General features: G+C 41.5%; 1 protein-coding gene across 2 annotated transcripts in view; it reads left to right on the plus strand.

Annotated features, from left to right (window-relative positions):
• LYN (LYN proto-oncogene, Src family tyrosine kinase) overlaps nt 1-14,782 on the plus strand; it is a 101,898-nt gene that overhangs the window by 42,679 nt on the left and 44,437 nt on the right. Inside the window, exon 2 of one of the 2 annotated variants that reach the window (XM_036338257.1) lies at nt 11,634-11,770. In XM_036338257.1, coding sequence (XP_036194150.1) covers nt 11,639-11,770 — 132 coding nt within the window. In that variant the 5' untranslated portion in view covers nt 11,634-11,638. The remainder of the gene's footprint in view (nt 1-11,633; nt 11,771-14,782) is intronic. The other variant, XM_036338258.1, reaches the window with a different exon arrangement.

Consider the following 14,782-nt stretch of genomic DNA (forward strand, 5'->3'; position numbering starts at 1 on the left):
CGTGTAGTGTTAGGAATAATGACTTTATTATTAAACGTCAATAGATTGCTCTGCTCTTACCAGCTATTTTCCTAAGCTACAATGGTGTAAGTTTGGGAATTAAGAAGATTTAATGAAATCCCATTTTGTTTCACATCATAATTATTAAGGCAGAGCAGGCAACAGCCTGCCCTTGGTAACTGTAAAGAATACTGGATGGTAAGGAGGAACACGCTGTGTGGATGTGTGCAACTTTTCTCAGCAGAAATAATATTTTAAGGCAATAGTCTTTTCAAAATTGAGGATCTGTTTTAATGGAAGGCAAAACATTTGTCCAATCTGAAGAGAAACCAGAGTATATCTGTTTTCTGAAATACTGACTCAAAAGTATGTGGACCAGTGCCTACTCTGTCACAATATACTTTAAAGGATGAATAGACTTTATTTTTTAGAGCAGTGTTAGATTTACAGAAAAATCAAGTGGAAAGTACAGAGAGTTTCCCATATGGCATTCACCAACCCACCCAGTTTCCCCTAATTAATAACATCTTGCATTATTAGTGTGGTACATCTGTTATAATTGGTGAGCCAATATTCATACATTATTATTAACTAAAGTTCACAGTTTTCGGTAGGATTCACTCTTTGTGTTGTACGTTCTGTGGGTTTTGACCAATGATTCGTGGCATGTATCCACTGTGACAGTATAATACAGAATAGCTCACTGCCCTCAAAATCCCCTGTGCTCCGGCTCTTCATCCCTGCCTCCCTCCCTCCCTCCTCTTGAACTCCTGGCAACCACTGATCTTTTTTGCTGTCTCCATAATTTTGCTTTTTCTGGCATGTTATGTAGCTGGAATAATCCAGTATGTAGCCTTTTCAAATGGGCTTCTTTTACTTGCCAATATGCATTTATATTTTCTCTGTGTCCTTTTGTAGTTTGATAACTCATTTCTTTTCAGTGCTGAATAATACTCCATTGTTTGGATGTACCACAGTTTGTTTATCCATTACCTACTAAAAGGCATCTTGGCTGCTTCCAAGTTTTTGCAATTGTGAATAAAGCTGCTAGAAATATACATATACAGGCTTTTGTATGAACTTAAATTTTCAATTCACTTGGGTAAATATCAAGGAGTACAATTCCTGAGTCATATGTGAAGAGTATGTTTCTTTTGATCTAGGAATTTTGTAGTTTTTTTATTTTACATTTAGTTCTGTTATCCATTTTGAGTTACTTTAGGTGAAAAATGTGAGATCTGGGTCTAGATTAGTTTTTGTGGATGTCCAGTCTTCCAAAGTGGCTCTACCATTTTACATTCCCCCAGCCATGAATGAGAGTTCCTGTTGCTACACCTTCTCACCAGCATTTGGTGTTGTCAGTGTCTTGGATTTTTGACATTCTAATAGGTATATGCAAATATATCTTGTTGTTTGAATTTGCAGTTTCTTGCTGACATATAATGTGGAGCATCTTTTCATATGCTTATGTACCATCTGTACATCTTCTGGTGAGGTGTCCAGATCTTTTGCTCATATTAAGTTGGGTTATTTGTTATTGATTTTTAAGTGTTCTTTGCATAGTTTGGATGCCAGTCCTTTATTTGTGTTTTGCAAAAATTTTCTCCCAGTTTGTGGCTTGTCTTTTCATTTTCTTAACTGTCTTTCATAAAGCAACATTTTTAAATTTTAATGAAATCTAACTTAACAATTTTTCTTTCATGGATCTAAAAAGTCATCTAAATTTTCTCCTATGTTATCTTCTAAAAGTTATAGTTTTGCGTTTTACATCTAGATCAGTTATTCATTTTCAGTTGATTTTCATTAAAAAATGTGATCTCTGGGTCTAATTAATTTTTGTGGATGTCCAGTATTTCCAGCACCATATGTTGAAAAGACTACCCATTCTCCATTTAATTGACTATGCTTTCTTGTTAAAAATCAATTGACTACATTTCTGGGGGTCTATATCTGAGCTGTCTGTTTTGTTCACCATATATTTCTAAATGAGGAGCTTTTGTTGTTATCTTCAGTGAAAATAAAGTCTTTTAGTAACTAATTTTGGCTTGACTTCTTTGAGCCTGAGTTGCCTAGTAAGGGGGGATAGGTAGAAGAGACCATTCTTACTATTTCTTCCAGCTTTATCTCATGAGACTAATTTATATTTAAGTATACAGTCAGGGCCATGATATTTTTACAAAAAGTTTCTCGGTCTATTCCAGCAGACACCGGATCTGTGTGTGGACTGGCAGAGTGGCATACATGTGTTGAACAAGATTTCTACATGAAACCCTTAAATTGTATAATGGATTATTTTAAACCTGTCTTTCACTGATGACTAACAGTTGTTCATACCCAATCTGTAAGAGAAAATATCAATGCTTAAAGTCATTACTAGTAATTAAAACATCAGATGCCCTGCAACTTTTATCAGGGGACATGTCACAATATCTGGAAACATTTTTGGTTGTCACAACTGGAGATTAGGAGGAGGAGAGGGGTGTTACTGCATCCAGTGGATAGAGGCCAAGGATGCTGCTAACTACCCCACAATGCCTAGGACAACCCCGCACACCAATAACTTTTTGGCTCAAATTGTCAATAGTGTTAAGATTGAGGACCACTGTTGTAGAGAAGCAGATGTATTTATATCCCCGGGCATGTTTTTCTCTTTTCTAAGCCTCTAGATAACCTGGACTTCTATAGATTTGCAGTCCACCTCCAACAATTGTGCAGAAACTGATGGCTTGATAGAACAGTGGGCTTCTTTTAGCTGTCTTGGACTCAGTTTCACGTTTTCCTGGTTTCATAATAGTTTCTCTGATGTTCTGGGAATTTATGAAAAGCTGACAACTCAGAAAGCGGGATTTCAATACATAATTATATACATTTTTCAATGTAGGTGGCTATGATCATTGATCATAAAAATATGAGGCTAGAAAAACGTTGGGGTTTAATACACTTCTTGGTTTGTTGTACATAGTCATTGGACTCCACTATTAATGTCCTCTCTGGTCCTTTAAACGACACACTACCCTGTGACGCATAAGTTTCCATGAGCTCATCTTGTTTTCATAGTGTTCCCTTTTATTGTTAAGAGAAACAAAACCCAAAAAACCCCCACTGTTTCAGCAATCCCCCCGTTTTCTTCCTCTGTGTGAAATTGCTCAACTAAGAGTTATGCAAATGGGTTCAGCCATGTGGGAGAGGCTTCTGTCTGCACACTGAGCCAGGGGAATCGCACCCCTATCTTTGCTGTATTTGCTGTCAGTTACGCACTTGTCACAAGTTCAGGGCCCCGGCCTTCTCTTTTGCTACTCAGGCCCTTCCTCCCTTCACTCCAGCCATTACCAGCTCTCCTTTTCTGCCCCTCGCCTCATTCCAGTCATGGGCCCTTTGCACAGCCCGTTTCTTCTGCCTCCCCTTCCAGGGGTGGGCAAACTTTTTGACTCAAGGGCCACAATGGGTTCTTAAACTGGACCAGACGGCTGGAACAAAAGCATGGATGGAGTGTTTGTGTGAACTAATATAAATTCAAAGTAAACATCATTACATAAAAGGGTACGGTCTTTTTTTTTTTTAGTTTTATTCATTTCAAACGGGCCGGATCTGGCCCGCGGGCCGCAGTTTGCCCACGGCTGCCTTAGACCTAACTCTGCTAAGACTCAAAGAGAAGGGGGCTGGTAGGTATCAACTAGACCTGCCGCTCACGTTCTCATGGGGGCTTTGGGGGTTGCCATGTCCTGAGACGCCAGGCAGAGCTTTGGCCGTCCCTCCAGAGCACGCTGCATCTCTTGAGCACCCAGCATTTTTCCTTACGTCTGGGAAAAGTCTCCATGATTTGTCAACTTCTGCCTCATTGCCTTTTAAGTTCTTAGCAAGGACTGTGGCCCCACCTGCATCGTCTCCAAGTTCTTCACTCCCACAGAGTATCAGAGTTTGAAGGACCTTAGGGCATGCATTCAGATTCTTTTATTTTCTTTTTTTAATTTCCAAACATTATTTGAATTTTTGCACAAGTTTATGTATATACATACACAAATATATGTGTTTATACTAGTATACTACTTGTTACATATGTGTATAATAAAAATATATTGTATGGCAGTTGTAGATAAGTAATTTATACATATACACAAAATGAAAAATATCTTTTAAAATTTTAGAGTAAGAATAACTAAACATATTACCGGATGTGCTTCAATTTTAATATGTAAATATATAATAGGAAAATTTAAAAATTCAGAAAGGCAAAACCAGAAATACCTGTAATACCATCACCTATAGATGAACACTGTATTTTAGGATATTTCTTCCTAGACTTTTTTCTATACATTTATATATTTTTCCCTCACAAAAATGCTGCCATATGTACCATTTTTTAACTTTTATTTCACTTAAATATATTCTAAATATCTTTTATGTCAATAAATATATACATATAAATATTTTAATGACTATATAGTGTTCTTTTGTGTTGAGGTATCATGTTATAGATCAATTTTTCTTTCTTTTACAGTGAAATGTTATTATTTTTCCTTTTTATTGAATTTATTGGGGTGACACTGGTCAACAAAATTATACAGGTTCAGGTGCACAATTTCACAGCACATCATCTGTACACTGTATTGTATGTTCATCACCCCAAGACAAGTCTCCTTCCATCACCATTTATCCCTTCTATACACTTCTGCACTTTTCCCCACACCCCTCCTCCGGCAATCACCACACTGCTGTCTCTATCCATGAGGCCTGGGGCTTCCCTTTTTTTTTTTTCTTTTTTGATCAATCACTCCACCCCATCGCCACCAGCAGCCCCCATCCCCACCTTACAGCTTTCAGCCTGTTCTCTCTGAGTGTCTCTCTTTTGCTTGTTAGTTCATTTCCTTCATTAGATTCCACATCTGAGTGAAATCATATGGTACTTGTCTTCTCTGACTGGCTTATTTTACTTAGATCAATTTTCTAAAAGCCAGTTTCCCGAAGGCCAATTTGATGAATTTATCAAATTTTCCAATTTACCAGAAGACTTATTTCTTTAATATTATTTCTATTTTTTTTTTTTAAAAACTATGCATTATTTTTAATATATATTTTCATTGATTTCAGGGGGGAAGGGAGAGAGAGAGAAACATCAATGATGAAAGGGAATTATTGATCAGATTTTAAACTAATTTCTAAAAATTCTTCAACCCTGGCCCTGGTGGGGTTGGTTGAGCGTTGTCCCGTGTACCCAAAGGTTGCTGGTCAGGTCACATATCCAGGTTTTAGGCTCAATCCCCAGTAGAGAGCATGCAGAAGACAGCCAATTTATGTTTCACTCTCACATCGATGTTTCTCTCTCTCCTTTAGAGAGGGCTTTATGTTAGAGGCTGTTCAAATAAGAAAGCTAGGGTCTGGAGCCAAGACAGACTTGGGTTACCAGCTCATCAACTGTCTCAACAATGGCTTTCTGAGGGCTTATAGAGGAAAAATATCAAGAATGTTTGAAAATGATTACCGTAGTAAGTAAGGAGAAAAATCATAGTTGCCTAAATAAAGAGAGTGTTGCTACACACGCTTTTCAGTTCTTTTTCAAAGGAATTTAGGAAAATACAAAAGAAATTACAACCACTTAAGCTCAGGATTGATGGAGCTGTTGGTGGAGTTGAGTTTGGGCTCTCTCTTCTCTTCCGCCCTCCTGAGATACCAGGGAGGCCTTTCTGACCCCCTCTTCTGTGATAGGGAGTTTGGGGAAAACATGGCAGCTCTTTCGTGGACTTTGTTTCTCAAAACATGCCTTTAAAGTTTCGTTCTTGAAAGTAAGAAGGAACACAATCAGGGGGCTTCTGTTTGGGTGGGCAAAGTAAATCTCTGGAGCTAACAGCTGGTCCTGGAATGCAAGTATGAAAACTGGACGACGTTATTTTAGGGAGGAATGCCTAGGAAGGATCCTTGAACCAAACTCAACCTACTTTTGAAGCTCAGATCACGTGTTTGGGATTATCACCATCTACCTGTCTGTCCTTGGGGCTTCCTTATTCTTTCTCTTGTCTTTCTAAGCTCCCTAATTCAAAAAACTCTTTTGGGAAGGAAGCTCACTCCACAGAGAGGCTGCAAGGCCTGGGGCAGCTTTGAAGACCAAGTTCACCTAAGACCTTCCATGACCTGCATGGGTTTATCTCTGGGCTTTGCTCTGCGCATCTATGCCAAGTACAAAGTAGACAATTGCCTGCTCCTCCCTTTTCGCCCCTCATCCCTTTTGTCTCCTTCCCTCATAGGCTTTTCTGGTTACTCCAGAGGGACCACTTGTATTGCAAGATCAGGCCAGAGAAGGCCAGTAACAGGAGGAAGACTTCAGGAACAACCCCCACCCCCACCCCCCACCCCCCACCAATGAATTGCCTTTGGATGAAAAAGTCACTTGTTGCTGGGAAAACTCAATGCAAATGAAAGTATTCCGTTTGGGAAGTTGTGGTGAAGTGTTGTTGTTTTTTAAGTTTTTGTTTCTTTTTGATGGCTGCCGGAATCAAAACAGAAAATACCTAAGTCATAATAAAAACAGAACATGGCCCTGGCCAGGTGGCTCAGTTGGTTGAGTATCATCCCATACACCAAAAGGTTACAGGTTTTATTCCTGATCAGGGCACATAGCTAGGTTTTTATTTAACTATTATCATTATTAACCCAAAGTTTCTACCTGTAATGTCCCTTTATGTACTGTTAGAAAACATGAAGGCACTGCCAACTGCATCACCCACAGCCCTTTACGTGGAGTCCATAAGAAACCTTACAATTCGCCCTAGCCGGCGTGGCTCAGTGGATAGAGCGTCGGCCTGCAGACTGAAGAGTTGCGGGTTCAATTCCGGTCAAGGGCACATGCCCAGGTTGCAGGCCTAATACCCCTTAGGGCAGGGGTGGGCAAACTTTTTGACTGGAGGGCCACAATGGGTTCTTAAACTGAACCGGAGGGCCGGAACAAAAGCATGGATGGAGTGTTTGTGTGAACTAATATAAATTCAAAGTAAATATCATTACATAAAAGGGTACGGTCTTTTTTTTTTTTTAGTTTTATTCATTTCAAACGGCAGGGTCCGGCCCGCGGGCCGTAGTTTGCCCACGGCTGCCTTAGGGGGTGTGCAAGAGGCAGCTGATCAATGGTTCTCTCTCATCATTGATGTTTCTATCTCTCTTGCACCTTCCTCTCTGAAACCTTACAATTCTGCAGGGCCTCACTTTCCCATCTGCTCCCCCCCCTCTCCCCCCCCATGAGGTGCTCGTGACTCACGCTGCCCTCTGGCCCTTCCTGCTAGGAACTTGCCACACCCTATCTGGTACCCACTTTGCCACCACATTTGCACTCTCCTCTCTTCCTTGGCTTGGGTTTTCTGTTTTCATTTTATTAAATCTATCATTGTCTTTTTTTGCAAAAGCATTTCAAATCCTTTTAAGAAAGAAGCAGGCGATAACTACAGTCTCTTTCTTTACTGTCATTAATGAGTAGATAAAACACCAGCTTCTAAAGAGCCATCATATAAGAAGAAAAAAAAGAGAGAACAGACCTTAGGCTTTGACTTTGAGCCTGTGTGTGAGTCCCAACGCCACCCTTCACTGGTGCACCACTGTGACTTTGGGGCAGTCTTTCCATCTCTTTATACCTCAGTTTACTCCTCTGTAAAGTGGGGTTAATAATTCTTGGTTCATATGATTTCTTCAAGGATTAAATGAGATGCTCAGAAAATTATAAATGTTTAATTAAAAAAGCACTAAGGTGTAAATCATTGTAAAGTGTAGCTCATATCACTTGCAAACATGAAACCAGTTTCTCAGTTTCTTTTGGGGCTGCATTGTGGTTTGTACTTTGAATTGAACCTGGGACCCTTGAGTCCGCATTGTGCTTTCTGGCACCTTCCCCGCAGCAGAAGGAACTGCAAGACTTAGAGGCGGTCAGCAGAGGCCTCCCAGCCTGAGCAGCAGCAACACTGCCTGTGGAGCAGTGTTGTAGCTGTTTTCATCTACAAGACATGTGTTTCTCTGGTGTCCATGGTGATGGGAGGAGGGAAAACATGAACTCAGGATAAGGAAATGATAATCCATGGACTATCACCACCCCTCCCCCATCCACTGCTTTTTATTTTCATTCTTCATCTTCCTTTCCAGGGCCACTGCCCTGGGGATCCTTGTCATCTCTTTGTCTGGACACCCCCCTCCCCCGAGAGGCCTTTGTCCTGGAGTCCCCACTCCAGCCCTTCCACCTCCTTCTTCCTACAGAGTCCTCTCCCTGAAGTACAGATGTCCTCATGGCCTTTCCCCAGTTAAAAACCTTTCCACGGCTCTAAATAAAGTCCACACTACTTGACATGACATGAAAGTAAAACCCCGCAAAGCACTTTTCTGACCTCGTCTCCTGCCTTCACACACACACACACACACACACACACACACACATACACTACAGGGGTGTCTAACACTTTGAAAAAGTTGTTTATAATATCCCCTTATTTCACCCCTCCAACTTTTTATTTTGAAAACTTCAAATCTCCAGAAAACAATGAAAGAATATCCTCACTTAAATTAAATTCATGAATTTTTTATTATTTTGCCATATTTGTCCCCTCTTTTCCCTCCACGCCCCCTCTGCTTTTTTTTCATTTTGACTGAAGTGTTGAAAGTTGCAGACTCCCTGAGCCTTCATGCCCACACACGTGGCATGCATCGCCTGAGGTGGGACACTCTCAGCACTCCCACAATGCCATTACCATTCCTGTAAAACACACAGTCCCCTAATATCATGTTCAAAGGTTTCCAAATTTCCCCAATTATCCCAGCATGTGTCATCTTTCCCTGCCACGCCCCCCCTTCATTCGAGGTTCACACATTGTGTCTCTTTAGCCCCACCCCATCCCTTTGCCTGTATGTTTGTTATTTTTTTAAAAATATATTTTATTGATTTTTTACAGAGAGGAAGGGAGAGGGATAGAGAGTCAGAAAGATCGATGAGAGAGAAACATCGATCAGCTGCCTCCTGCACAACCCCTACTGGGGATGTGCCCCAAACCAAGGTACATGCCCTTGACTGGGATCGAACCTGGGACCCTTGAGTCCGCAGGCCGACGCTCTATCCACTGAGCCAAACCAGTTAGTCGCCTGTATGTTTTGAAGTATCCAGGCTAGTAGTCTTTAGCACACATTAAGGATTTTTCATTTTGTTCCTCTAACCTCTGTATTTCCTATAAACTAGAAGTTAGTTCTAGAGCTCTCTGTCTCTCTGTCTCTTTTAAAATAACAACTGGGTGGGAAGGGTCCTTTCCCTTTCCCTTACCCACCTTTAGCAAGAGGGGCCCAGGGGAGCATGTAGGAAGCCCCAAGTGCAGCAGCACCCAGAGCAGCTCCATCCATTCTTCCAATGTTCCCAGAGCCCCTGCTCTGAGCAGGCCCTGTTCTAGGGGCTGGGAGCTGACCAGAAATAAGCCACTATGTAATGGGATGTAGGTTGTAATAAGAAAGATAACAGTGTAATTTATGAGGCGCGATCAGAGGGGTGATCTTTTCAGTCAGGCGGTTAGTGAAGATCTGTCCGTCATTCTTATAGAGAACTCGAAACAGGAGACAACTCGAGAGGGAGAGGACAAGGGAATGGGGGAGGGCGAGGGAGATGAGGCGCCTGTGGGGGAAGCGGAGGGGCAGCCCAGGCTTGGTGCTGTTCCTGTATCTGCTTGCCCAACCTCCCCGGCTGGACTCCCCCCCCCTTCCCCTAAGTTCACTGTGTGCCTAGGGGCCTGCGCTGGGAGGCCTCTTCCATAATGCACGATATTCCCTCATTTATACAGCACCGTTTTACAGCTGATTTTAAACACTACTTTTGTGGGGGGGAGGACTAGTGAAAAAAGAACTCGCCTGTTTTTGCCCATCAACTCTAAAACTCGTCTCGCTTATTTCCAAATCAACTTTAAAACCCATGTTCATTTCAGAAACGTTAGCACATGAAAAATATGTGCTGTTTTGAGTTAAAGAAGTACTTGCTTCCCCTTTATTTTGGGAACTACAGCTCACTAGTTTCAGAAAGAGGCGTGGCTGTTCTGTAGAGGCTCCACCTCAGCGGAGGAAATGGTAAACAAGCCCAAGGGCCACCTGGACGCCTGCAGGACAACATGCACCCATGAGCTGCGGCCACAGTGCGAGGGGGTGACAGTTAGAGAGGGGCTCTCGAGCTTTCTTAGAACAGTTCCTCCCCCGGGAGGTATTCCCGACCTGGTACCGCTCCGCCTTCTCCAAACTCTAAATCATCTCTCCCTCCTCTGACATTCTTGGCAGTGATCCCGAAATGGCCGGGCTTCAGAATGACACAGGTCACATGGGAGAACCTGCCCCCCCCCCGCTCAGCCCCCTGAGAACTTCCTGGAAAGTGTCCAGGGAATCTGCTCTGTGGGGTCTAGGAGATGCTGGTGAACATAGGATGTTCAGATGAAGCTCATAACAGATTTGACCAGGAGGCTATCCTGTAAGGCAAGATTCATATCTGATTTCAATTTTTAAAAACATCTCTTTAGTCCCCAGAGCACTCGGTGTGGTGCCCTACATATCCTAGTAGCAGTTGAAATAAACAAATAAGACTTGAGCATTTAGAAGCAGGGTTATGTCGCTCTGCACTGTTCAAGCACAAACCCCCTCTGGCCACAGGCCTTCCTCCGGAGTCTATGCACGATCATGGCTTGCTGATGCCCTCCTTTGTCATTGTAGCTCTGCCATCTCTCCTGGTTTCCACAGTCACATATCTTACTGGGAAGCCTCCTGGGTTTGATCATTTGCATGTTCCTACAAAGCATCTTTTCTCCTATGCCTGTGTCTCCCTTTTATTTCCTGTCTTGGTGAAGGCCCCCACCATTTTCCCAAGCCATATTTATTTGGGGCCAGAGTCTATGCATTCTAGTTCTTAATCATGCTTGCCTTCGAAGCCTCGAGCCCCTCACTCACCTTGCATGTTGTGTCATTCATCCTGTGGGGGGGGGGGGGGGAGGCAAACAAACTCCTTGACATTGCACCTCAGGTGTGCCTCCCTCTCCTCTGCAGCCCAACTCTGGCCTTCCCTACCTGGTTCACATTATAGAAATAGTTCCCTGACCCTTTAGAATGAACTGGTTCCTAAAGGACTGAGATTGAACTAGTTCCCTGTGAAGGGGGCCGTGTTATCTTAGGGTCAATACTTTGCATGTGAAGTTCCTTCTTTCTGGAATCCCTTTGCTGACTTGGCCACCTGGCTGACATCACTTCCATTTTGACTCACAGAGCATTTCCTGCAGGATGCTTCCCCTGACCACCGCCTTTTCCTCTTGCATGGGTTAGATGTCCTTCCCTAGATCTGGCGCATCCTCTATTGTTGACTCACTACTGTACTGTAAATTCAATTCACACGTGTTTGCCACAGAATCTGAGCATCTTTAGAGCAGAAACTATGTCTTGCTGACATGACATTGATGCACTATAAATAGTTGTTGAACAAATGAATATACAAGCACACTGGTTGGTGAACAATCCCCCGCATTTGAGTTTGTTAAACTCTCTGTGATAAGGAATAAATGTGTATTGTTTTTATTCTTCATTAATGGAGAGATTTTGGTGGCTTGATGCCAGTTCTAGGATGGTAAAACAATGTCATTGCTTTTATATTCCCACAGGAAATATGGGATGTATAAAATCAAAAAGGAAAGACCATCTCAATGACGATGGAGTAGATTTGAAGACGCAACCAGTACGTAATACTGACCGAACTATTTATGTGAGAGATCCAACGTCCAATAAACAGCAAAGGCCAGTAAGTAGATAGTCTCAGGAGAGAATTCCCACAGCAGGATCAAAACACCAAATCTGTAACATGCGCGTGCAAAAAAAAAAAATCACATCAGTAACTTAGGCCTCAATTCTTGATATGCTTTGTAACTTAATCCTGTAAAAAGCCTGTAAACATTTGAGAGAATGTTTGGTCACCTTCTCTGTAGAGAAAAAAATCATCATCCATATCACTGGTGTGAATACCCACTTTTTGTATATACACATGTCTATCTGAGCTTGTGTGACTTAGGACAGGCAGTGAGATTAGTGCAATGGTCTGCAAGCAGAAAGAAATGCGGCATTCAAGTCAGAAGCTAATCCAGGTGCTGATATCTCCTTTACCCCATCTTGTCATTCTTCAACTAATTGATCATAGTACAGATACTGAAGCTGCAATGGCTTACTATAATTAAAAGATTTTTAAAAAATGCACACACAGCTAACTCTGCCCGCTAACCTTGGATGATCTGTACCAGAAATGTTATATGAGTGGCGTGCTGTTTGATGAATTTGGGAATGCTTGGCAAAGGAAGAACTAATGTCACATTTTATGGAAAAGAAGAACAAAGCTTGGATAATGACAACCTTAAGTGCACTTTATCTTAGAGGTTATATCCTTGCCATCAATTCTCTTGTTTTTTATTATCTAATCCTCACTGAGGATATGTTTTTATTGATTTTGAGAGAGAGAGAGAGAAAGGGAGAGAGACATTGATGTGAGAAACATCTATCAGTTGCCTCCCCTACGTGCCCTGACCTGGGATCAGACGCGCAACCTAGGTATGTGCCCTGACCAGGAATCAAACCCGCAACTTTTTGGTGTAGGGGATGACGCTCCAACCAACTGAGCCACCTGGCCAGGGCGATTCTCTCTCTTTATGTATAATAATATACATAACAAATCTAATGGTGTTTATGGAATTCCTCAGGATTTAACCTGGAAGCAGCTTAGGCCACGTTATCCCAAATACCTTGTTGTATAGTTTCTCTTGTCTGAGAAATGCCCTGGCATTCTAGGAGTGTATTATTGTTATCAAGACCTTCAGTCAGCCCTCTCCCCCTCTGTTTCCCATTATGCTACAGGTATGATGTATGTCAAAGTTGCATGTCATTGTTGAAATTGATAAGTCACTATTGATCTTCTTACAAAGAAGTGGAGATGAAGAGTGAATATATTTCTAGACATATATATTAATATGTCATTTTATATGGAAACTCAAAATGTATAAGGTTATGAACAGCTTTAATGATTTAGTTATAAATACATATATCCTACAGATAGGTTTACAGTTGTGAGTGCCCAAAACACATACTCTTGTGTTATTATTTATTCTTGTATTATATCTTTTGTTCACACAAACAACTGTAAACCTCCTTTTGCCACCCCTGTATTTAAAATCATTGCATTAATAGGTGTAGATATAGATATTATATTATCTATACATATTATATAAATATGATTAGTAGAAAATAAAATGATATAAGAAATTGAAGTCAAAGATCTCATAAAAAGGGTCTGGCTTTTCCCTGGTATCACATATACCAGATTTTTACATACTTTAAAACCTAAGTTTGTGTGGGGGTTTTCTTCATTAATGATAAACAAAGAATTTTTTTTTATTCAGAAAAACAAAGGAAAATAGTACAAACTTACCATTTTTCATCCTATTAAAAGTAAAGGAGGTTAAAACTTAAGTTAGAAAGCAGAAGTAGTAAACATGTTCTACATCTTTCAATTCCCATATTTTAGTTTGTGCCGTCTGTGGTCACAGATGTCCTGTTTTATGAGTTGGTTAGTTTGGCCGAATTCCATGCCCACAGATAAGTCAGCTCTGGCAGATGTGCCCAAAATGCTCTCCCTGGATTGATTACAGAGGAGAGGGTAAGGCAACTCAACAACACTCTTAAGGAAAAGACATTTTAAAGGAAACGAGGGAGAGTAGATGAGTTGCATATATGTGTTCTGGTCTTATAAAAAGTGTATTAAAACATTTGCCAATTAAGGACACTTTGATATTTGAAAATCAGCTTGCTGCTTTCAAAAAGATTTAATTAGTTTCTCATCTTTTAATTATTTCTTCTAAGTCGTTTAAAATTGATCATACATCCTAATTATGCAAATTTAAATGATTAAAAAATCAGTATGAAACTTCTTGAAATAAGTGTTAAAGGATAATATGGACCCATGATTTTCTGATACCAGAAAATGTAGTAATTCACCACCACCACCACCACCACCACCGCCATAGCCCAGATTTTATGGGCTAACTTTCATCAGAAATTTAAACTTCACTATGAACTGTTTTGTCCCATTTCATTAAATCACTCTAATCAAACAGTAAAGTCAGATGATTTGCGGGTATAGGTGTCTGACAGTTGACCTTCCTGAAAAGGGTCTAAGGGGTCTTAGACGTCCTCCTCATGGTCACTGAGAGAAAAGGAATTTGATTTAAAGGTAATCGAAGTGACCTTTTGTGCCACCACGCTCTTCCTGACAGTTCATCTCCAACTAAAATTACAGGGGATGCCATCTGTCCCTATGATGGAATCAGGGTCAGCCATAGAAAGCCTGGGTCAATCAGGACTTATTCTCAGCAGCTAGAACAGAGCCCTCACCACAGTTTTTTTAAAAAACAAGTCTGGGAAACATGGAGATCAAAGTCCTGGGCTTGGATGGCTATTCCCAAGGTCCCCAAGGCCCCAGCCACTTCCGTCTTTGCTCTGCTGTCCCTGGTGCCTGGTTTCCGGCTGCTGAGACTCCAGCCTTCACCCCCAGAGCAAGGCTAAAGGGAATCAGGCCCCGAGGCCGACACAGTCATTTTGTTTATGGATACACTGCCTCCCTCTTCTGTGTGGAATGCTAGAGAATTTGGAAGCATAGTCATTGAGCTGGGCAAATTGCCTCCCAAATAATATTAGGGTTCTGTTACCAAATAACAGAGAGGATGATCGACTAAGCCTCCAGCAGCCCCTGCCCAGAGCCCTGCTCATTTCC

The sequence above is a fragment of the Myotis myotis genome, unplaced genomic scaffold (genome assembly GCF_014108235.1).
Source record: "Myotis myotis isolate mMyoMyo1 unplaced genomic scaffold, mMyoMyo1.p scaffold_m19_p_16, whole genome shotgun sequence".
NCBI lineage: Eukaryota > Metazoa > Chordata > Mammalia > Chiroptera > Vespertilionidae > Myotis > Myotis myotis.